Source organism: Lissotriton helveticus, chromosome 5_1, assembly GCF_964261635.1.
Source record: "Lissotriton helveticus chromosome 5_1, aLisHel1.1, whole genome shotgun sequence".
NCBI lineage: Eukaryota > Metazoa > Chordata > Amphibia > Caudata > Salamandridae > Lissotriton > Lissotriton helveticus.
The window spans coordinates 1,082,229,891-1,082,254,228 of record NC_136065.1 but is presented as its reverse complement, the minus strand read 5'-3'; the positions used below and the strand labels follow the sequence as shown (position 1 = coordinate 1,082,254,228).

The 24,338-nt window shown below is 43.7% G+C and overlaps 1 protein-coding gene across 3 annotated transcripts in view; it reads left to right on the top strand.

Moving 5' to 3' along the window:
* Nucleotides 1-24,338, top strand: part of SLF2 (SMC5/6 complex localization factor 2) — a 374,767-nt gene that overhangs the window by 141,947 nt on the left and 208,482 nt on the right. For all 3 annotated transcript variants that reach the window (XM_078643649.1, XM_078643650.1, XM_078643651.1), the window contains 2 exons: nt 3,256-3,358; nt 13,499-13,574. In XM_078643649.1, the coding sequence (XP_078499775.1) occupies nt 3,256-3,358; nt 13,499-13,574 (179 nt within the window). The remainder of the gene's footprint in view (nt 1-3,255; nt 3,359-13,498; nt 13,575-24,338) is intronic.

The following is a 24,338-nucleotide window of genomic DNA, read 5'->3' as shown; positions in this document are numbered from 1 at the left end:
AGGATTGCAGACCCTACTCTCCTACAAAAAGCAACAAATACTAAAGTCAAAATACACCCCCGACAAATTAAGGCTTATGAATTTGAAAAAGACACATTTGAAAGGGAACTTGTGATAAAATGTCTTTTTTCCTTACTATTTCCTTTCTTCTCCACTAAATGCACCTTTTGCTAAATCCGCTTTCAACTTCTCAATACATTGCACAACACTGAGGTGTACATTCTGCACATACTTTTCTTGTTTAAGTTCTCAACATCCTCCAGCACATCGTTCACCAACCACCTGAAGTCAATATCATTATCATACATTATATGTGCTGCCTCTGTGGTTGTCTTCAACACTTCTTTCGTCCTGTAGTTGATAAAAGAATCTTTTGTAGTTCAGGGTTCAACCACCAGGTTAGATGGGCTTACAGGATGTGTTCAGGCTATTATGCAGTTCGTAAACTTTAAACTCTGGTAAACGTTTTATTAAAAAGGTAATTCAAAATGTTCTCAATTTTCCGTATACCCAAAAGTTTTTGCAGCTCCACAGTCTTCAGTTCCTTTGCCTTGCATGTGCCCTGATTGTCATCTAGGTTTGATGTGTGCTTCTTGATCTCTCAAACTCCCTTAATGAATATCTCCAACTTCCCATCCAGCACACCATTATTTTCAAAAGGGTTCTATGACATCGGACTGTGTTGTCTTTAGTATGTTGAACCTGCATCAGTTTTCCTCATCACCTTCCCATCTGTTTCCTCTCTATGTTGCGTGTACAAAAAGGCCCTCACTTTCCTGCGAACATTAGGCTGAAACTGTGGCTCTTAAAAACCAATCACGAGGCCTAAAATGTATTTAAAGTCTCAATCGTGGTTGCAGCTTTTGCACAGCGAGAGGCTTCCATTCCCATTTCGGCTTCATATCTGACGCCTATTCCTCCTAACTTTCCTGCTATACCCTTTTGCCTTGACGAATCAAAATGAACATTTTTATCAAACATGAATCATATTTTATTCATTCCACTCCTGTGTCATCCTATTCAGAGCACCCCCCCCCCCCCACACACCGATATCCTTCACTCTCTCCATGGGTCATACCACTCTTCTTCAATATGCTTACTCTATTGAATATTCTAAGACCCTGGATTTCCATGGCCTCCTGAAGAAGCCTCATTATGTGTTTTAACCCTTGACCGTGAAGTTGACTGCACACGCTTCTCTTTTGTATTTTTGAAGAAGATAATCTAAAGGAACTGTCATATTTCAGGAGCTGCCTTATATCTCTCTCACTCTTTTCCTTTCTCTCTCTCTTTTTTTTAAATCTTATTTTTCTAGCCATATGCAAGGTAATACGTTAGCACATTTCAGATTAAATTTGCATGTCCTCACAATATATGTGAATGCTGTACACCAATGTCCGTACACGAATGATCTACTTAATTAGCACAGACAGGATAGAAGCTTTAGTAATCAGCCAAACAATTGTAAATTGCAAAAATGTATGGGCATTTTCTGAAATCTAGGTTTAGAGAAGTAATTTACATTTCCAATGAAATGGAAACCTCTCATTTTGAGTACTTTCACAAATGTAATGTCTTAGGGAACGTAACAATCAAAGAAGTTTACCTTTAATGTTTCAACATAGGTGTATCCCTATTTAAGAGAAGTAATTTATAAGATGCAATCCATTAGTTAAAGTTAAAACACCTGTTGAATGTAACATGATTTAAGATTTGAATATAAATCATTATGGTTAAACACAAGTAGAAACCTTGCCATGCGATCAGTTGATCGCTAGAATGGGCTGCAGTGTTAGATAGTTGTACAACTAATCATTGCAAGTCATCTTATTAAATGATAATTTGACATCCAAAAATTACATTTGTTAATTGTTTGTGCAGGTTGACATATTGGTCCCGGAGGTTACTCGCAGCTTGATAATTTTATGATTTTTTTTTTTGTGGAAACTTTTTATTGGTTTACAACAAGAACCGTATGCCAGTACAAAGTTACTATAAGACTTTTCCCCCTCCAGTACTAATATCATTTTAACATCCACGTATAAACAAAATGAGAATCATTACAGGCGTTTACATCCATACCATATCTGATCCCCCAAAAGAGACAATGCTACCCAAAGAGCACAGAACATAGTGTGATAGGTATCATGAGCTAGTAAATGGCAAAGACAATACATCTAAGGGGGAGAAGCCATCACCTCCGCTGTCAACTGAGCCATCAGTGTTCGTCTTTCCCTCTGGAGCTCCACCGTCGGGGAAATGCAAATGTCCCCCCTATATTTGTTCCATCTTCCCCATTTTTGATCCCATTTCCTGGGGCAACCCTGACTCTTGAACACAGACTTCTCGGCAATCATTGCGGTGTCCATATCCTTTGCCCAATCGACTAGGAGCGGGACTGCCTCCATCCCCTATTTTTGTGTGATATTTCGTTTCGCAATGACAAAGCCCATCGAGGCCCACGTCTGTTCTGCTTGTGAAAGGTCAGTCACCCCCCAAATATTAAGCAGGCATAGTTTGGGAGATCGCTCAATGGACTTGCCACTCGCCCTCGCAAGATGGCGGGCAATCTTTCCCCAGTATCCCTGAATTCGAGGGCATTCCCATAGTATGTGATAGAAGGTACCCACTTGATTGCAATGACGGAGGCAGAGTGGTTCAAGGCGTCTACCTGTTTTGAACAATAGTGTGGCATCGAAGTACACCAGTGAAGTATCTTGAACTGGAGGAGTCGCAAGCACATGGGAATAGCAACTTCGCGAGGGATTTTTTGTTTTTTTAAATGAATTGTTTTGTTGAATGCATTGATTGTTGAAAGTTTTCTTCCTGTTGCTACATGCAGCAGTAATGCATTTTGTGGCCCTTCTTTGTTTTCTGTCTCTGGCACTAAGAGCAAGTAAATGTGAAACTTTGAGGTTGGTTCTGACATATAATTGTTTGTTATTGACTTGGGTATAACGAGGAAGAGTTAGTACAGCAATAAGGGAAACCGGATCATGAGGTTTGAAAGTGTGAGAGTTTTCTGGCATTGCATGTAGTTGAAATCCGTTTTAAAAGACTTTCAGGGATTAGACCAGTTTTTAAATAATTAAAATGGCACAAATCGCATCATCTGGACAAAATAACATTCAGTGAGGTAAATATTTATTTGCTTGAGCTAAAACGTTTGAGATGCTGTGATCCAGCAAATATTTGTTATTCAAACAGCAGGACTAAGAATGCACGATAGTTAATATTGTACTTTTTTTTTAATAGCGCAGGAAAGAAACAGCAGATCATATTAGTTACTCAAGGTTTCCTCAGCCTTCTCTATCGGTTTGTGCAATGCCCAACACCTATTTTAAAGTGGCTATTTCAGGTAAGATTTTTTTTTTACACCATGTGTTTGCCTATCATCTGTGTGTTCATTGTAGATGTTTACAAACTCAAAAAAGATTAGGTTAGACAGGAGACTATATTCAGTTATGTATCCCTTTCTTGAGACCTACATATACATAAGCCATTCTTTGTTTTCCCAAATTTGTTAGAATAGTGTTGTTTACTATTGTATTTGCAATGAATAGAGAGCCTAAAGGTGGTGAAGATTTGATTCACTTACACATATGAACTTTAAAACTAGTAATAAATGTCAAGCTACAGAGAGCTTACGTTTTGCATACTATTTTGCAGTACATAGGTTTTTTTCTTTTTAAATTGCAGCTGTCAAAATTTTCCACTAAAATGTATTTGTATTTTTTTTCCATATGTTTCTTCAAAATTATATCCTAGATATTTTTTCGGGAGCATTCTAAACATTAGTGCACTGTATAAATCTTAGGTAACCTGTCTGGTGTCTTATGGAAAACTGATCAGAGTATTGGCTGAAAAGTAAGATTTGTAATTCTTTCCTAAGGCAGAAGTTGGAGGAAGTTTGCCTCAGTTGAGTGGCAAGCAATTTCAAAGTGAGGAAGCGAAAACTAAAATCTAACAACCACACCTGGTCTTCTGAAGTTTGCAGATTAGCTAGCATCTGATTTGTTGAACCGAGTCCCTTTAAAAGCTGAGCAGATCAGATGATTGGAGATAAATTTAGATATACAACTAGAAATAGAACAATAAATGACGTATGGGATCTTAAGACAAAGGCTCAGACAGCAAGCCAAAATCGAGGGAGAGTGTGGCAAGAAGGGCCTGTTGATGTTGAATAGGTTGGAGGAGTTGTATGAGAGAGTGCTTAATGCCCAGGTAATTAATTTTGCAGAAGTCTAGTGCTGATTACAACACCAGCGTGCCTAAAAGGCATTCTTCAATGAGGCAACCTGTGGAAGGTGCGGATGATGTAACCAATGCCTTTGGGGACTCCAGTTGAAGAGTGGAATTAATATTGACAGTTAGTTTTTTTTACCGTATTAAAAGCCAAAATTGTAAATCCAAAAGAAGAACCTGGTCTTTCAACTGTGACAAAGATCAAATTTTCTGATTATGAGCTTCAGACAATGAAGCCCCATCTATTGTTGTACTTCTAATAAAACTGTTTATTAGAAAACAATCATCTCAGCTGTGGCCTATCATTCTGAATAACGATTGTTTATATCCAGTGTTTGTTCATACTTACAGACCATGAACACAAATTAGAGTGCCAAGATATCTAACAAGATTTAAAAAAAAATACAGGAGAGCACACCCTGGTAAAAATGCAAATGGACTTATGGGCAGATGAAACTGCTTTGCTGTCTCTTCATTTCCACTGTTGCTTATTTAATTTCACCTAAGACTATGGTCAGCAGTATCACATTTTGCTGATGGGAACAGTCAAATATACAAACATTTAGGGATGGGATACTTAGTGGGACAGGGATGCCCAGAAGTGGGTCCCGTGCACACTGTGTTACTGGAACCAAGCTATATTCGGTTGATGAGCCCATAGCAAGTGCGAAACCGGTCCTGGGTTGCTTGTGTTATGGTTCAAGGATGACCTGGCTTGGCAGTTTGAGCTGAATTTCTCCAATTGGAGCAGGGCAAAGAGTAATTTGCATATAGCTGGGTCCAAACTGAGGTGGCATGGTGTGCAGAAAAACGATGGACTGGGATGCGGCCAGAATAATTACCATTGACTGAGACTAATTCAGGCATTCCATCCATTACTTTTTGAATACTTTGATAGGTGCAGTAGAATCAGGGGATTGATACTTTTGCCATTGGCAGCCAAATGCATGTCATCAAGCCCAAAGGTAACATTTTCTGTTCCTCTCTTGGGATGGAAACCCTGATGTAACTGCAGAATGAAGTGTAATGGTGGCAGTGCACAAAGGATCCAGACCTGCATTCTTCAAAAGCAGAACCATGGTTCTTTTTTTATTGAAGAAGCAACACTATGGAGAAGAAAAAGGATTAGTTCAAGATAACTTGTGTGAATTCTGTAAAATATTTTTGAGCAGAGGTAGAAATCGGACTTGTAAAAGGCCAAAGTAATAGCCTGATTTACAATGAATCAGTTAGTGAAAAAGATATGGTAAGCCCAAAATCTGCCCAAAATAGAGAAAGTACTTCGCATGGCCATGGTGGCACAGCAGGGATAGTGCATTCCTTAGCAATACTTCCTCTAATTTTATTGAGAGATAAAGAAATTCAGGCAAATTGCCTCAAAAAATAAGATTCAGATGTGTGATCAGCATCTGTTATTTCATTATTCATTTCAAATATTTTCTTTGGCTTGGGGACGTGACCTGGTCGAGCACCAAGATAGTGCCTTGACGAAGAAACTCTTGAGCGACCATGCTGCAAAAGCAATCTTCCATTGAGTTAGCTTGCAGCAGCGGGCCCCCGTGATGGTGCTGGTGGCCTGAGACCTGTGTCCAAGTGGGGAGAAGTTTTGAGACACCTGGAATGCCCCATACTTGCTGCAGCGGCCGCCTCGTGAACGCGGCCTGATGCGGCCCTCAGACGCCCCTCTACGTTAGGGGTCACGGGTGAGCCTGAGGGCAGGGCCGACGTTCTGTGGAGTTGTTCTGCCCCCCCGTGTTTGCTATTTCCTCTACCCCTTCTTTTCCAGTGCAGGAGAAGGGAGTGAATCATCCAGTATGCCTCGCCACACACAATGGCCCACACGCATCGGTTGACTTGGCGGCTGGTGACCGTGGATACCTTCAGGGGTCATAACTGGAGTGCGGGTGCCCCGCCCCTGCGGTGACTGAGTTGGGGTTATGCGCAGCTGAGATTTCTGGAGAGTGCTGGGGACTGAGGAGATACTACTGAGGTCCATTGCTGAGCCGATGCTTCGATCCGATGCTTCGATTCGAAAGCGGGGTGGTGGCGGAAAGGTAGCGTCTCTTCCCCTGCCTATCTTTTACATTGCATCAAGAGTTGTGCAACCGACTTGGAGATCCAGACACTTTGCCTCAGCATAGCATACATTGGCAGCCATGGGGCGTGGGGACCCTAAGCAGAGACAGCTCACCTTCGAGACCTCCAAGATCCCAGGGAAGGGGTTAGGAAATGAGGCGCCGCACAATGACTATCCTGGCCACATCGATCCCCTGGGTGCTGGCGGTACAGTGGTGGAGGGAACTGCTGCTATCGTGGCGGAGTTGAGTGCCGGATTCAATGCCATAGATGCACGCTTTGACGAGTTGGGTGCATGAATGGGGGGCATGCATGGCTGCCTGGAGCAACATGAGGCCCGCATAGAAGCTGCAGAGTACAGTATCTCTGATGCCGATGATGCGCAAACCGCAATGGCCAAGCGCCTAGAACGTGTCGAACGTATGCTTAAAAACAAAAGCGACAAAGGCCGAGGACCTTGAAGCGAGATTGCGCCGCAAACAATTGCGTATCGCTGGGATCACTGAATCAACTATCACTGGTCCCATGGAGGCCTACATCGGACGGATGTTAACGGAGCTGATGGGTAGGGACAGCTTCTCATCGACATTTGCGGTGGAGCAGGCTCACCGATCCCTGGCCCCCAGGTCGGCCCCTGGCACACCCCCTAGGCTTGTCATAGCACGACAATTGAAGTACCACGACAGATGTTGCATTGAGAAGGGCTAGGGAGATGGAAAACCTGCAGTTCCAGGGAGTTAACTTGCCGCTCCTTTCAGATTTCGCCCATGGTACAGGAGGCCCGGTGTAAATATCAGGAATATCAAATCTACTCTGAGGAATGAAAACTTCTGATACGCCATGCTGTACCTGTCACGACTGCGTGTTCACCTCGGGGGGTGGGGAGCTGTTATTTTTGATACGCCCTCGGAGGCAGCGGATGGTTGGAAACTATAGAAATCGAACAAAGGCTACGCACATGGAAAATAGGGTCGGCTGTTCAAAGGTGTTCGAGGGAGGCTCGGAAGTCTCCTGCCCTTCAGAGCGCCTGGAGGCCGGGGACCGGTCCGGATTCCTTCTCACCATTGTGGCCTGAGAGAGGCCTCTGTGTGCGGCTGGTCCGCACAGAGGCGCATTCACGCGGCTGCACATCTGTGGAGCCCTCGCGCGCCTGAGGGAACAGAATGCTATCTGTGTTGATGTATATATCCCAAATGGTGTTTGTATTGGGCCCTAACAGGGGGATTTCAAAATAGAAGTGCTCACTTCATGGGCGTGCTAAGGCTGTGTAGCAGAGCAAACACAATGCCGATCTTCGACGTCGGTCCATCTGAAGGCGACTTTAGCAGAGATCTTTAAATGTAGATCTTGTCAGAACATACTTAAATCGCGAAATTTGAATTCTGTTTACTTTGAAATGTGACTTGCCCGTTTGTGATTTATTTTCAGGGTCTGTTTTTTTATTTTATTTATGTAAGCCACGTTCCTGAAAATGAAGTCACTATAATGTACACTGCACTCATAATTATGAATTATAAAATAGGTTTAGTGCCTTTGTCCGGTTTGGAACCTATATTCTACAAAAGGCACTGTTTGGTTTTGGCCACGAACCTGGTGCAGTAAATGGAATGATCAGTGGGGGCGCAGACTCGTCTATGTGTTGTTTTTGTTTACCAACAGGCAGCCAGAAAGGTCGCTTGTGACGTGGTGGGTCACAGAACTTGGGAAAGGGGTTAATCCACTGGACTGAAGGTGGACATGGCCATGCGTCATACTATGAATGCAGTCCGTGCTAAAGATCAGTCCTGTTTTTAATCTCCTTATCTGCCGTAAAAAAAGAACTGAATTCGAACAGTGATTGGTTCATGTTTGATGTACATAGTTCTGTGCTAGTCTAATAGGAAGGAGGCGCTAGTATAATGTTAATTTCCTACGTCACCAGAAGAATTTGTTAACGCTGTTTGTATACAACATACGCCTGTCTTTGGGTAAAATACGTTCACATAAATTTTGTTTGTAAACATGTTAAAGGCATAATTATGATAATGTTGCCTGCCCACCTCTATCGTGTAGTTTTATTTTTGTTGCAGAAATACCTTCGTTCTTTAAAAGATGTTGGCGCTTACTCCGTCAGATCACGCTCACGCAGGTAGATTATTTTTCGGGTTACCTAATGCGGACTCCCTCCACACCCTTCTTCAGCTACCTTGTCCCAGGCAGGGGTATGGTCCGGCTTCACGCCCCCGGTTCGTGGCTTCCAAGCCTATATTTCTGCGGTCCAAATTCCCGCATGAAGGATCCGTGGGGTTTCCCGCCACCTGAAGTATTTTGTGTGTAGAAACGGAACGAACCGCAAACCAATGCATCCAGCGCCTAGAGTCTGGAACCAAGCTCTCCATTTGAAAATCTTCACTTTGCGATCGTTTTAATAGCTTCATATTTAAAATTCGAATGCGGTACTTTGAATAATTATATATATTTTTTATCGTGTCTTGAACATCTCGACGGTGGATTCGGTTGAAAACTTGAGTAAAAGCTGCCGTGATCCTACCCCCTTCCCTTTCTTGTTTAAGACGCCGCAAACCAGGCTTGGCATGCGGCGCCTTTAAAACAAATCCATTTAATAAACGCAAATCGATGACTCCCAGAATTGAAAGTGATACTACATATTACCTGAAACAAGAAAGTTGACTGACCCATGGGGATCACCTGTGGGACTGGTGCAGTTGACAATAATGCGCGGCCACATTTCAACCCATGCTCCCCCCGCAGCGCACCTCAGCTGAGATAAACCACTAATTCGAAACTTTCCCGCGGTGGTGAGTAGAAGACTGACAGCAGGATATGGGCAGATGAACACAGCCCCCTCACTATTTTAATCATCCCATGAGGCCGAAGGAGTCAGATTAGCAAACCCTCTGGGGCAGATTTACAAGCGCCAGTCGTGCCTACAGACTTGTGTGGAAACAGAGGTGGTGAAAACAAGGGCTCCGCTCTTGCGTTGCACCCGCCTCGCTCTAATGTGCAGGGGGTGGCTGCTGCTTAGGGTTTAGCTGCTGCGCAGGATTTAGCTGCTACGCTAACGCCAGATGGGCGCTAGTTGTGCTCTGTGGACTTGTGTGGAAGCACAGGTGGGGGAACTAGTGCTCGGTCTAGCGTTGCACCTGTCTCGCTCTTCTGTACAGGGGTGAGCTGATGTGTTAATGGCACCAGGGCGCTAATAGTACTGTGCAGACTAGTGTGGAAACAAGCTTAGGCAGGGTGACTTATCAGTGTTTGCAACATGAGCCCGGCACGCTTCTGGTGTCTGCAGACGGGGGCAGGGTGGAGTTCCTCTGAGGTTTATCCACGCAGCTTTTCCAGTTCTCGTCACCCCAACCGCCCTACCTCCTTATTGAAACACACCTCACTAGGATAGGGCTTGATTGCAGGAAAGCCCTGCTCCATAACATGACCGCCCATCATCTACCCCGTCACAGTAATTCCGTTTAAGCCAGGGAGGGCATTGGTAGTAGTGTTGTACACACCACTACTGAAGAGTGCATTCCTTCTTAAGGTGCATGTTATATTTCCAGTTAATTGCAGCGCATTTTAAGGTCACATTCCTCAAATTTTTTTTTGCAGTTGTATATAGCGCGAGCTCCGTCCCAAGGTATGGGGGCGCTATACATGAGCGCCAGTTACGTTACACAAGGATCCAATCATTTTTTGATAGGCACGAGGAGATTAAGTGATTTGCCCAGAATCACAGGATGTTGAGCCATTTGCCGTCAGTGTCGCCCTTCCCTACATACCGTCTCCCTCAGCGGGTCCAACGCAACACCGCAAGGGGACTCTGCAGGACCTGTGCTCACTCATCTGAACGTGAGAGGCAGGCAGCACAGACTGTATAAGTGAAACTCTGTCTCAAGGCATCCATCTGGAAACCAGTCATCCCAGGCCACTCCAACCCTCAGATCTTGCCGTTCCTCCACTCTTGTGCCAGGTCTTCCCAGCTCCTTCGCCCACACCCAGAAGTTCTGTCACAAATACGACTCCTCTCCTCCCTCGTACACACAAACCCAGCAGTTTCACCACAGTTCTGCCTCCTCTCTCAAGGCCACCGAGTACAATCAACTATAGACAAACAGGCGGTTTTTCGTTTTAATGTATGTCCAGATTTGTGTCGCAATGTATGGTGGTGCAGTGTATGACTGGGCGTTCGAGACCAAGTGAGTTGGGAAGGGAGCATGTATTGTATTGCACAGTGTTAAATACACTACCTCCTACAGGGACGCCTGCTGACTCTCCTCTTGATACTCTTCTGCAGGAGTAAATGCACAAGCCAGTTTTCATCGTAGTGCAAAATGATAACTGAAATAGTTGCAATACAAATCGCATTTGTGAGAGATTAAGCTATTGCCATTGTAAATGACAATGCCATTTATTTATCTGTTTTCAAAACCAACACATAAATAAAAAGTTTGTCATTCACAATGCCAATAGCTCAAACTTTTCCAAAGGCGAAACCGTTGCATTGTAAATGCTTGTTAAAATTGAATTACCAAAATTTGAATAAGCTCTATTAGGTTAGTTTCTTTTAGCGGACTTGAGGCCAAGCTAAGATGAGATATACCCTCCAATGTGATAAAACATTTTGGAATACAAGTTGATGAAGCTCTGCAATCTTTCAAAACTGATTCTTTGAGTGTGAGAGTGGGATGGCACTACTCTGAAAGAAGGCCTTTCCCTTTTGAAGGTAAAAAATGAGTGCTTAGGGCAAATTTGTATCTGTTGTCTCTTTCTAACAATTCCATTCAACAACCTATGACAAAGTAACCATTTCAATTACACTGATGCTGAGATCTGCAGACATGCCTGCCCTGCCCCCTTGCGAAAGTAGTTCTTAAACTAGTTCAAGCAAAGATGATGGGAACTGGTGTAGAACAACCAGGTGCAGGGCATTGTGGTTTTGGGACAATGTTCAAGGGGATATTTATTCCCCCAGTGCCCTGCCCCCCCCCCTCCCTCAATAACCCATGAACAGCCTCTACTGGTACAACAATGCATACTGTGACATTATTGTTCTGCTGCTAGATGATCATCAGCTGTAGGACACAAAGACTATCGTTCTGAAGGCTTGCTTGTCCTTCACCTCTCTACCCTTGTCCCACATGGCTGAAATACCAATTAATCTTGAAATATGAGAGAGACTCTAGTCAGTCATGACTGGATATTCAGCCAATCCTTGGTGGGTGGGCTGTTTTAGCTAGCAGTTGCCACCCAGCAGGATCTCTTCAGTTAGTGGTTAAAATATGAAGCATGTTCAAACAAGCTAAATTTGTCTTCCTCCAGTTCTCCTATAATAAATGGGAATACACACTTGAGTGATGCTCATGGAAAAGTCAGGTGTGGTCTAGATCTCTTGCATATTTCCATGCTACCACATGGCTTGTTCTCAGTAAAATCGAATATTTGCAGTTTTGGGACAGTTTGCAGTATGAAACCGCAATTACGATGCAACTGCACATGGTGTGGTCGTAAGCTCTCATTTCCTTATGGGAGCTTGTGCGGCAGTCGGAAACTGGCTGCAGCCCAAGCTCCCATAGATAAATGGGAGTTACTGTAACCACCTTGTGAGATGGAAAGGGCATGGTGTCTCCCATGCCCGTAACCATGGAGGCTGCTAAACATTGTGTACTGCCTTTGCTGCATGTATCCTTCCCGATATTGACATTAAACTGATACACTTATCTCCAAGGTGCAGCTTTGTTGTATGTCTTAATATATATTAATGGCCTGATACCAGGCTAGAGACCAATGTGCGGAACTAACCTAGAGATAATTATTTCTTGGTGTTTAGTTAGAAATGATTTTAATCTATAAAACATTATAAATGCTAGAAAAGCTATCACATGTGCCATTGGTTTGCTAGCGATTATGTTTTTCATAGTTTGCATTCAATCTACCCAGGTTCTTTAGTCCGCCAACTCCACTGTTAGAGGGGGGCAACACCCAGGTTGAGAGAATCTCAAAAGATTGTTGGGAGCAAGTATTAGGCAGTCATTAGCAATTTGCTTGAGGATCATAAAAAAGGAAGAAGTATGCAATCTAATAAACTCCACTGGCTGCCCATCCGCCAAAGGATTAGGTTTAAAGTCTGCTGTATTATCCACAAAGCTCTACACAATCTGGGCCCATCCTATCTGGCCGAGAAATTCATCTCCTACACTCCCTTGTGTCCCCTGCGCTCCAGTAGCAAAAACCTTCTTGAAGTACCAATCATCAAGAGGACAAGAATGGGAGGGAAGGCTCTCTCCTATCTAGGCCCTCGTCTATGGAACAAACTTCCTGACTCTCTGACACTGTATGGAACATCCGACATTTAGGAAGCTGTTAAAACCTTTCCTGTTTCTCTCCTTCTAATCATGTCAGCCATATAACCTCCTTAGTTCCCGCCTAAGCGCAGAGATACTCCTTCGGAAGTCGATTCCAGCGCTATACAAACCCACAAATAAATAAATAAATAAACTATTCATGGCATGCATATCGCTATAGTAAATCACTTCCTGTTTTCAAGCTGGGAATCTACAAACACATTTATATCTCTGAAATAGATCACAAATGAAGAGCCACTGTCACAAAATAATTTATTTATCGTCCTAATACATATTTCAGGTATGATAGTTTGTGGCACATAATGGGATAAATGTTGTGCTGCACATGTGCCCATTTATCAAATCTTGTGCCCGGCTATGTATGCTGTTCTGTGGTGCCTTGCCCTCTGGGCTTTGGACATTGTTAGTCTGTAGAAGGAAACTGGGATTACTATTACAAAAACGAGTATTTTTGGGGCCTTTTCACCTGCGTCCAGTATCTTGAATTATATCAATCTAACATTTGTTTTTCATAAGGAGCTCAATAGTTTGCTCTTGGAAACTCTTTATTTCATATAAAAGTGGTTGATGGTATGGTTAGTGGTGTGGGTAAATTAGATGGGATGTTCTTGTTTTCTCTTGCAGTTATGGATGATTAAGCAAGGCATATTGGTCAGTGAGTGTACACACTTCTGTGCAATTAGGAGGGAAAATTCCAAGGTAGCAATTAAACCTACGTAGTCAGTCTTCATTGTTCAGCTAATATTTATGAACCAGATAGGCATATATTGTGATAGTAACTTAAAGCACCAAAGTAAAAACACTATTTCTTCTTTTAACAGATGATGTCGGTTCATTCGGACTACATTGTTTCAGTTCAGATATTAAATACATTGATGGACGTAACAGTTAGCAGTTGTAAGTATCTAACAAAAAGAGGAAACTAGTTTAATGTAAGACAGTGGACTTTAAATTGGCATTCTTCTCAACCAAAAATCTACAGTGCATGCTGTTTATCACTTCGTTCCCAGTCTTGGTACACTGTTTTTTACCATTTCATTATTTGTACTGATAGAATTATTTTCATTTTGTGCACTTTACTCAAGAGGAATCATCTTAGGAACAAGCCTGTTTCCGGACAAGATCAGAAATGGGCCTTACAACTTCTAGCTTAATTTTGATTTCTGGTCGTTACATAACGAACCACAATATATGCAAACAATCTACATAATAGTGTAAAAATTGTATTTTTGCTTTTCAGGAGATCATTTGGAGGTAACTCATTTGAACTAACGAGCAAGATCTTTTAAGTTCAGTGAGAGGTTGACACTTTTGGTGGACTGGTGTTTGGATGAAAAGTTGCCTGGATAGTTTTAGAGCGTGTTTTCCCCTACCCTGTGTGGTTACTCCTGTTTGTGCAACAGCTATGTTTTTATTTTTCCTGAAGTCAGGCTCACTTGGGCCCTCTCTGTTAAACAGACTGGGACCTGAAGTTGGTACTGGACGTCCAAGTGGGCACCCAAAGTGGCTCCTCCTAGAACGAGCTAGAGTGTTTGTTACTTTCTGCATTAAAGTTTGTGGCACTGACATTGGTGCCAGCATAGTTTGAGGCAAAGAGACAGGCCTTTCTCCTTTGGAGGTAATGCCTTCTGACCCCTCCTTTGTGTAATATTCTGACAATTTCCCTTAACTTGAGTCTTTCTCTTGCATCTTTCAGAGTTAGAACTGAAAGGGGTGTGTACTTTGTATGTATGACACAAGATGAGTGTAGATTCTTGATGAATGTCTGACTGCAGCAGAAAATCCATATACGTATGTGAAGATAGTGTTTGTTCACCAGTCTACCTGCAGTATGGTGGGTGGCTTTATACAAGGCAACCGGTGTGTCCTCTGACCTGGGAGCCTGCACATTTCCATTCCTTCTCTTCCCCCAGTGTCCTTCTATATAAGTTTACTGTGTCCTGTAATGTGGAGGGGGACTTGCTCAACAAGAATTCTCTCTGAGCCTACTGAAACTTGCTCAGAAAGGTTTGTTGGTTTTCATGGCTCCAGACCCAGTCAGTCGTCAAATCGGAGGGTGCCAGCACCCATTTCCCTTTTGTAAGCATGAGTGTGGGTCATGCTGAGCAAAGGTCAGCCTGACACATTCATCTTGTTCCGGTCCTGCAGCTGGGTACTTTACATGCACCGATGCTCAGGTGCTTCGCCGTGCTAAAGATTTCACATGCTTTCAACAGCCCAGCTAAGTCTTGTGGGAGCCTCCCCCCTCATGGCGAAAGGATAGTCACCAATAGACTAAGACCTGGGCGCTGCCGTTATAAACCCTGAATTGTCCTGGACTGACTGTCTAACAATGATGCCTTGTCGCAGAGTGGGGTGGCATCAGCAACTCTCACTGACCCCATCCACCCTGTGACAAGTTAAGGAAGGTCCTCCTCCCATTGGCTGACCCATGGCAAGGTCAGCCAATAAGAGCAGGTTGCAGATTGTCCGTCCATTCCTTCTCTGAAGCCTCCAGTAATCACCAAAGCCTTTCCTTTCTGCTGCTCCCTCCTGCCACCCTATGTCCCCACCATGGCCCAGTTGGAGCTTCTTGATTGTGTGTATGTGTATATGAATGTATGTGTATCAGTGCTTGTGTGCTGTGAAATGGTGTGAGTGTGCATGTGCTTGTGAATGGTGGATGTATATGTGCGCTTGTGAATGCTTGGGTGTTACGGAGTGTGTATGTGTGGATAGGTGGGTGTGAGTAATGTGTGTGCACCTGGAAGTGAATGGGTGCCAGTGAGTATGTCCAAATGTGTCTGCCCTGCTGCTCTCACACATGTGCTGCCACTGCATGGCCCTCTCATGAACTGATCATGCAGAAACCTTTAAGTATTTGCTTGAAGGAAACCTCCTAAAAATGCAAACCGCTGGAAAAAAGAATACAGATGCCTGGTTCCAGGATCTCTATCGTGATCAAAAAAGGGGCTGTAGATTTGGGAAAATCTGAGCTCAAATAACAGTCTGTCTCGCTGCTCCTCTGCTGCCAAAAAACAGGTATTCTGTCTTTACCCTGTGGTCTTTACCTTGTAGGACGTTACCATGCAGGTAGTTTCATTCACAGAAGTACCAAGCGGGACTTTTTTTGGTACTTTAACACGTGGTACTTTAGTACTCTTGCCTTATTTTCAAATCTCATTATGTAATTTACAAAAAAAGGAGGTTTTAAGAGTTATGTGATGGTTAAGGGTTGTCAGGGTTTTGAAGGAGTTTTTAGGCTTCAGGTGCTGAAAGTGGTAAGGGGTGCAAAGTGGTTTTAGGGCTTAGGGGTAGGTAAAGTTATTAGAAGGTAGGGGGTTTTTAGGGGCAGGATGAGGTAAAGGGAGGTAAGAGGTTTTTAGGGTTCAGGATGGGTAGAGGTAAAGGGAGGTAATCGTTTTTGGGATTCAGGACCTAGAAGAGGTAAAGGGAGGTAAGTGTTTAAAAAGAAAGGGGGGATTTAGGGGCATACCCACCTCCCCATAAATACATATAAACATTCAAAACAGAACTGAAGGATTAGGTAGAGAGCAGCTCCTTTATACGGAGCACCCTACGACACCAGCGACACACTGAATCTGTTCACCTCAAATGTCTGGTTTTCTTGCAGAGGTTTAAGCATAGAATTAGCACAGCGCCATCCATGGCAAGCTGAGAAAATGACAAAAGCCTTTTACCCCTCCAGTCCTTTTCTTGTTCAGCGTGGATGGCACTGTCCTAATCCTATGCTTAACACTTTACTAGAAAAACAGACATTTGCGATGAGCAGAGTCAGTGTGGTTGGTGTTCCATGTAAAGGAGCTGCTCTACGCCTGAACTTTAGAGCTACCCAGAGTTTTGTAGTGTAGTTCCTATATTCCCAATAGGTTCTGCGCAAAATAGTATCCCTGCTACGAGTCCCAAAATGAGAGGCAGACCACCGAATACAGAGTGCACGAAATTTGGAAAAATGCCTAGGACTGCTCCAAAGGGTGCTAACGGTCCCGAAAAAATCGTCTTAAATGCATGTACTATACCACTGGTATCAGACATGTTTCAGATACGACCTAACATTTCTGCGCAATGTATTGGGCAGTTTGTTGATAATGGAGCATGTATCTCCGCGGAGGACCTTGCAATTTGCAGATCATACGTCTCTGTGGACGAGGTCAGTGGCACAGTTTTTTGTAAAAGAATGGCTTTCATTCTGCTTAAAGTATCAATTGGAATAGAAGAGATGTTCAGTGAAGGCCAGAGCGGCGACTCCCCGTCTGTCTTCGTTTTAGGAAACAATACTTGCATACAACAAGGGAACCTGGCTGACACTAACGAGATAGGCTATACCTGGCATCATTTCACAACAGCTGTGATCATTCAACATTATGTAGCTACCATTGGATAGCTGCCTAAAAACAGGATTTATCACTGCTGCCGGGGAACCGTGCATGTGGCAAGAAAGGTAGCTTGAAGAACCCTCACAGGCTCCATGTAAATTAATACCTTGACACAGAAGTGTACCGCTTAGTGAATGTTTGCAATTGTTCCCACTAAGAAATAATTCCCTTCCCCCACTCCAACATGTGTGAGTATATGGTAAATCCCAGGTCGACTTAATGTATTCTTTACCCAACCTTTCATACAGGCCTGCTGGTATGTGTTTCAAGCAATATTGAAACTGGAAAATCGTCACTGGTATCGTGATTGTGCCATGTATTATCCATTCTATTGCTGGCTTTTCAAAAACTGTTAATGCTAATCTTTCCAGTTTTTCAATGCTCAGCACCATATTGTCAGCTCCCCTCTGTGCTAAAGAGATTTGCTTATCTGTAAGGTTAAATGCAGAAAACAATGACATGGGGTTGATTAGATGCCATGGCACGTAGCCTGAACGGAGATTTGTAACGTCCAGCCTAGCAGCATTATAGAACATATTTGAGACTGGCCATGTTGTAACATAAGCAAGTCCTGTTCCATTATGTCTATGGAAGAGAATTCTATGCTGTCCAAAGAATAAATTCTGGAGGACAGAGTTGTTAACCCATTGTCCACTACAGAGAGCGCTTTCTCCAAATGAATACGATCAATTTCTTGTATTCGTACTGCAGTTTCTATTTGCGAGATTTTCCAAGCTTCATTATAAGCAGCGTATATACCGGCATATATGAAACGTTTATTACGTGGTTTACGGGGTCCCAATAGGAATTCTCTTAAATCAACGCCATCTTTAAGTGAAGATAAGTGTTGTTTAATTTCTGGAAGTGTGATTTCTGTAGCCATTCTAGGGATAGTTTTCCTACACTGTATGTTGTTACTATCCCTGGATGTTGTCTCTGGATATACCTTGGGTCTGGCCTGGTTACTGTAAATCCTTGTGTTTTGTTCAGGAATCTATCTCAACAGTTATTCGTGTCCGTTGGCCAGATTAACCATTTTTTCCAATCAGGATTATTTCTGTTCTGTTGTATAATGTAGTTTACGTCTACCTCCTCATCTGTAGTTTTATTACTATCAGTTGTGGGTTTAGGTATGGACGGTTTGTCTTTTATCTTAGCTATGCCAAGACAAGATGTCTGTTAAATTGTGTCATTTAAAAACATTATTTGTTCTGGGATGATGCAGGCTCTAATAAGGCTTCTAAACCTTGCACCTGCCAGTCTTTGGTGCCCCAGACAGATTTCGTCTCAATGTTGTCTTTCTAAAAGTCAAAGCCTAATGTCGACAGTTGAGCATTAAAGGCAGCAGAATAAATTTGCTTAGTATTGGTCAACATACTTTTCATTCCTGTCTGATTAACATTTTTAGAGTAAAAAGCTTCTGGATTTGTGACGTTGAAGCCTGAAAAGTATGGAAATTTTCCATAAAATGTTTTAGAACTGCCTTTTGGAGGCGTTGGACAATGTTCCCATTGATTATAGGTAAAAACATTTCTAGGATTTGCAGACCTATGCAAATAATGATGACCATAATGATTAAAACAATATATTTGTTCATAATCTGATGAGCCTTCTAAGTATTCATAGTGTTTGAATTTTGCTGAAATTTCTAAGTCTGCCATCATCTTATTAACAGTCTCATAGTCCCAATCATCAGAAAAAGTGCTGGGTGAAACAAAGTCACTTAAAGAAACCTTAAATTGATGGGGAATCTTCAACAGTTCTATAGGGCCATAGATGTCATAATCAGTTCTGTCCCACGCTATACCACCTGGTATAGGAACAGCTGTGATGTTCACTGATGAGAAGTCTCTTTTTTTCACGATGAGATGATTTTTGAGGCTTCAGGAGCAAGTTGATATTCTTACTTGCTGTGTCCATTGTACTGTATGCTCCATCAATCAACTGTCCCAAACTTAAAACTAGAATGAGCCACAGTATGAGAAAAAGTACACCTAACACAATCCAAAATTCAACCCATGGTGAAACCAGGTATGTTTCGTCAAGTTGAAGAAAGAGTTCTGTTATTTTTTCTTTGTAAGTTTTATTTGCTGGCGTTGTTTCTGGTTCACTGGGATCCGCAGAAAATGTATCAAAGTTGAAATAGCCAGAGGCAGTTATGTCAATTGTTGGGATTGCATCCGGATTATTTGAAATCGCTGGCGCTGCTTCATTCCTTGTCATATTTGTATAGTCAGAGGCTATATCATTGTAGACAGGTATTTCTTGACAAACTGATATTTCGGTATCAAGAGGCACAAGTTCCATGGCTTTGTTGCATAGTCCTTCTTTTCTCACTCTAGGTTTATCAAAGGTGATAAGTCTTTCAGTTTGAACCTCTTGGATTGTAGCAAGATTTGGTCGTCTGCTACATCTTGGGAGTCCACTCGGTCTACTGGTTTGACCAGGTCGATGGATACGACTCTGTTCTCCTTTCTTCCAGCAAGGGGCGGCAGTAACACTGATTCTGTTTCTTGGATTGCTAAGACAGGTACTGGTTTTCTCTAAGAAGGCCCAAATTCCTTCTTCACTGCGATCTTTTCTCTGACCAGATCCCCAAACTTTGGAATCCAGACAGTTCTTGCTGGGACAGGTGGTTTTTCTTCAGTGGTCGTTGGCTGTTAGTTGGTGTTGCTTAGACTTCTTCTTGTTACATTTAAGTCCTGTAAAACAGACAAACGGTCTTTGATATCAAAGGGTTTTTGTTTCACCACTGAAGTATGACGATCAAGATCCTGGATGAGCATTCTAGTACCAAACAGTAGTTCAGACGAAGTGATTCCACCCAGAGAATTTCTTGGCAGATTATTAAGACTACGTTAGACACTTATTAGATGATTGACCCACCCGTCACCGGAGCCTAATACCCTAGCTGATATAGATTGCTTTATGTCACGGTTTTTTCTTTCCACTACCGCATTTCCTTCAGGATGGAATGGACTAGAGTACCGCAATGCAACGCCCAAACTAGCCATGGCCTCCTTGCAAGCTCGAGAGCTAAACGCAGGACCCTGGTCAGAATGTAGCGTGCCGATTGCGTATGTGCCGATAAAGACTCGCAAATCTTTTTTAACAGTTCGGGCGTCAGCCGAGCGCTGAGGTCACATCCAAATGAATCTTGTGCATGAATCCACTGCAACCATGATATATTTATAGTTCCCATCCCTCTGTAAGGGACCACAGTGGTCCAGATAGACACAAGCCAGTGGTTTATCTGATATTAGAAGGGGCGTCTGTGCAGGACGTTTTACTGTTGAGACTTTCATCTTCTGGCAGATTTCACATTCCAAAACAGTTTTGAGTCTGTTTCCTCATTCGTGGCCACCAGTATCTTTGCTTTAATAATGACACTGTGGCGTAAAACACCTGCATGTGCAGATGCAAGCCCTTCATGTGTTGCTAAAATTAGTCCTAATCTGTGTTCCATGTTTGGAATCGCTCTATCCCCCACACCAGGGATTCAAGCAAAAGGAACATTATTTGTATCAGTTATATACGAGTACTTGAGTGCAAAGCCTTTTGGAAGTGTTTTACCACTATCCTTCATTGAGGCAGTAACAGCTTGCATTATTTCGCTGTCTATTTTTGTTTTTGAACGAGTGATTGCAGCTACGGAAGCCGTTTACACAGCTGCCTTCGTGGCTTAATCAGCCAATGAATTCCCTTCAACGTGAACGTCATCACGCTGATTCTTTTGTAGTTCTTTCTGAAATAGAACTACTTGTTCCCAAAGCATTTTATGCTTGATTGTGCCACCTTTTGTGTTTTTGAAACAGTTTTGAACCCAGCTCTGCAAGGGTTCATTGTAAGATTGAACGCAGAAATATGAATCGCACACTGAGTGTGGGGAATTCGCGATCAGCATTTTCAAGCGCCATCTTGAAAGCCTGTAGTTCAGCTCGCTGAGCTGTACAGTCTCCTAGTGATTGAGTTTTTGTAACCATTGGTCGGAATTTACCATTGTGCCAGCGACCTTTAACAATCGTGCACGCAGCACTATAAGCTTGCTTACCCCCAATCGTGGGTTGTGCTGATCGGTCTGTATAAATTGCACAACCTTAATGTTCTAGAAGCAAAATTTCAGCAGACAGAGGACATTCCTGTTGGTATTGGAGAAATTCTTGTGTCTTCAAGTAGGGATCAAAAACGTATTCAACGTCTGTTGCAGCAAGAGAATTAACCCATTGTATCCATCTCGGATGTAAAGCTTTAGCATTTGGAATGCTCGCTTTTGTCACTGCCTTCAAGGCAGGTACAGGTGTAACAACCAGTTCGAGGCATGTGGGCTGCTGAATTCATATCTTAGCAATAGATCGCCGCCTAGTGTTGGGTCCGGATGTTTGCACCTTGTTGTCTTGGAAGAGTCTTCGAAGTATCACGAGATAGGTGACTCCTCCCCAGGACTACAGTGCGCATGGGCATCTTCTCCATCTTCAGATTGTTTTTTTCCGCCATTGGGTTTGGATGCACTTCGACAACTCCAACTTCGGGACCGAAGTTTGCCAACTTTCGACCGCTAAAACTCTATACTTTCGACAGTATTGTTTCCGCTCGGTATCTCTCGACTGGACAAAACTCAATTTCTCTCCAGTCGTTGACGCGGGCCGTTGGGCCTTTTCGACGCTACATGGACCTTCTGCTGATGGAGTCAAATTTCCACACAGCGACAGGCATAGAGTATGCAACAGGTTCCTATCTCCGGAGCACAATAAAGAAAACTGTCCAGCTTGTGCTCTGTTCCGGTCCAAAAAGACTATCCGGAACCGAAGAGCCGCTCAACTAGAAATGCAGCGCCAGGCACCAGAACCGGAAAACATTTTCGTAGACGAACATGAACTCCCAGAGGCAGAGGGCTCGGAAGATCTCGAAATAGTCACTGTAGAGGACCAGTCGGAATCCGATGACCAGATCACACCGGGGCAAACCGTGAATACCAAAACCCCTACCCCGCCTCCACCTCCACCCAAGGCTCCGGTCAAAGCATCGCACAAAAGCCTTAGCCGCGACCGAAACACCGCTTCAGAAGCCCTGCCTTCCGGCTCTGCTCCGAAGACCACACCTAAGCCTTCCGGTACCCCGGGACTGAGCAAAGCCACTCCACCACAAAAAGTAATCGACACCAGTAAAGTTGTCGATCCGAAAAAGGCCGTCGAGCCAAAAAAGGCCAAAGAAAGCCTTCAACCTGGAAGGGCCCCTCGAACAGAGAAAGGCCGTTGACCCGAAGAAGGTCGTTGACCCGACGAAGGTCGTCGAACCGACGAAGGTCGTCGAACCGAAGAAGGTCGTCGAACCGAAGAAGGTCGTCGAACCGAAGAAGGCCGTCGAACCGAAGAAGGCCGTCGAGCCAAAGAAGGCCGTCGAGCCAAAGAAGGCCGTCGAGCCAAAGAAGGCCGTCGAGCCAAAGAAGGCCGTCGAGCCAAAGAAGGCCGTCGAGCCAAAGAAGGCCGTCGAGCCAAAGAAGGCCGTCGAGCCAAAGAAGGCCGTCGAGCCAAAGAAGGCCGTCGAGCCAAAGAAGGCCGTCGAGCCAAAGAAGGCCGTCGAGCCAAAGAAGGCCGTCGAGCCAAAGAAGGTCGCTGAGCCGAAAAAAGCCGTCGAGCAAAAGAAAGCTGTCAAGCCGAAAAAGGTGGTCGAACAGAAAAAAGGCGTCGAGCCGAAAAAGCCCGTCGAGCCTAAAAAGGCTTCACACCATAAAAACGTCCAGCCTAAAGAGACGCTCGACCCGAAAATTGCCGTACAGCCGAAAAAAGCAACATCTTCGGCGCCACGGACAGAGGAGGAAGAACTCTTTCACCCAGATCCACAACAAAGACTGTATATAGACCCTGAAACAGGACATATAGTCTACAATAAAATCAAAAGAAGACTGGACACTGAAGCCCCTTCTCCTGTTCCTCCCAAGAAAAAGGACTTTGGCACATCCCCTTCAAGACCTTACACACCTCCTCCTTTCACTCCCAACATGCCTTATGTCCCATATTCTCCTTCACTTGTAGATTATGATCAGGAAGAAGACATGGGGGAAGATCCTCAGGAAGATTTTATACTACCTGACGATCCAGGGAACCCAGACGACACATGGAGTGACCATATGACCCCGATGACACAGATTACACACAACCCATACCCGATCCCACTACATACCCCACAAAGTCATCCCCTACTGACGACACTGTCGCTTTTAACCAACTAGTGGACAGAACAGCTCAGTATCATGGTGTACACATGCACACTGACCCTATAGAGGAGGATTTCCTATTTAACACCTTCCCAACATCAGAAAAGAGTGTACTTGTACGCCCTATGCTAAAAGGGGTACTAAAGCACGCACCAGAAATCTTCAAAGACCCAGCCAGGGCGTGTGTACTCAATCCAAGGATTGAAAAGAAATATAAACCGGCCCCTACAGACCCCTCTTATATCAAGTCTCAACTACCACTAGACTCCCTAGTTATATCGAACGCTAGGACAAGAGCTAACTCACAAACAATGGGTGATGCTCCCCCTCCTGACAAGGAGTCAAAAATACTAGAAGCATCAGGGAAAAGTGTAGCCTCTCAGGCTGCAAATACCTGGAGGATTGCCAATACACAAGCTCTCATAGCACGCTATGACAGAGCACACTATGATGAACTGGAAAGACTACTACAACACCTACCAGAACCCTATAAGGCAAAAGCTAATGACCTATTACAAGAAGGGAAATTCATTACTAATGCATCTTTAAAATGCGCCCTTGATGTAGCTGATACAGCCGCTAGATCTATCAACACTAGTGTATTGCTACGCTGGCATGCCTGGCTTCGCATCTCAGGGTTTAAAAATGAAGTGCAATCTACCATACTCAATCAACCTATTAACTAGGATTTCTTATTTGGACCTGCGGTGGATACCATCTTAGAAAAGATGAAAAACACACTGACACTCTTAAGTCCATGGGTGCACTTCAGTTTCAACAGTCTAGAAGCTCTTTTCGTTGCTCCTCCTTTCGAGGATCAGGCAGAGGCAACACATCACAAACCTCTTCATCAGTACTACACAAGGCACCTTTATTAAAGGCTCCAATAGAGGAGGTTATAGAGGAAACAATAACAAGGACAGAGGACGTGGTAATAATAACACTCGAGCCTCCACCGCCACCAAACAGTGACTTTCTCACACTCCCTCCAGACCACTTAACACCAGTCGGAGGAAGATTAACACAATTCCTACCAGTCTGGAATGCTATTACTACAGACAGGTGTGTGAG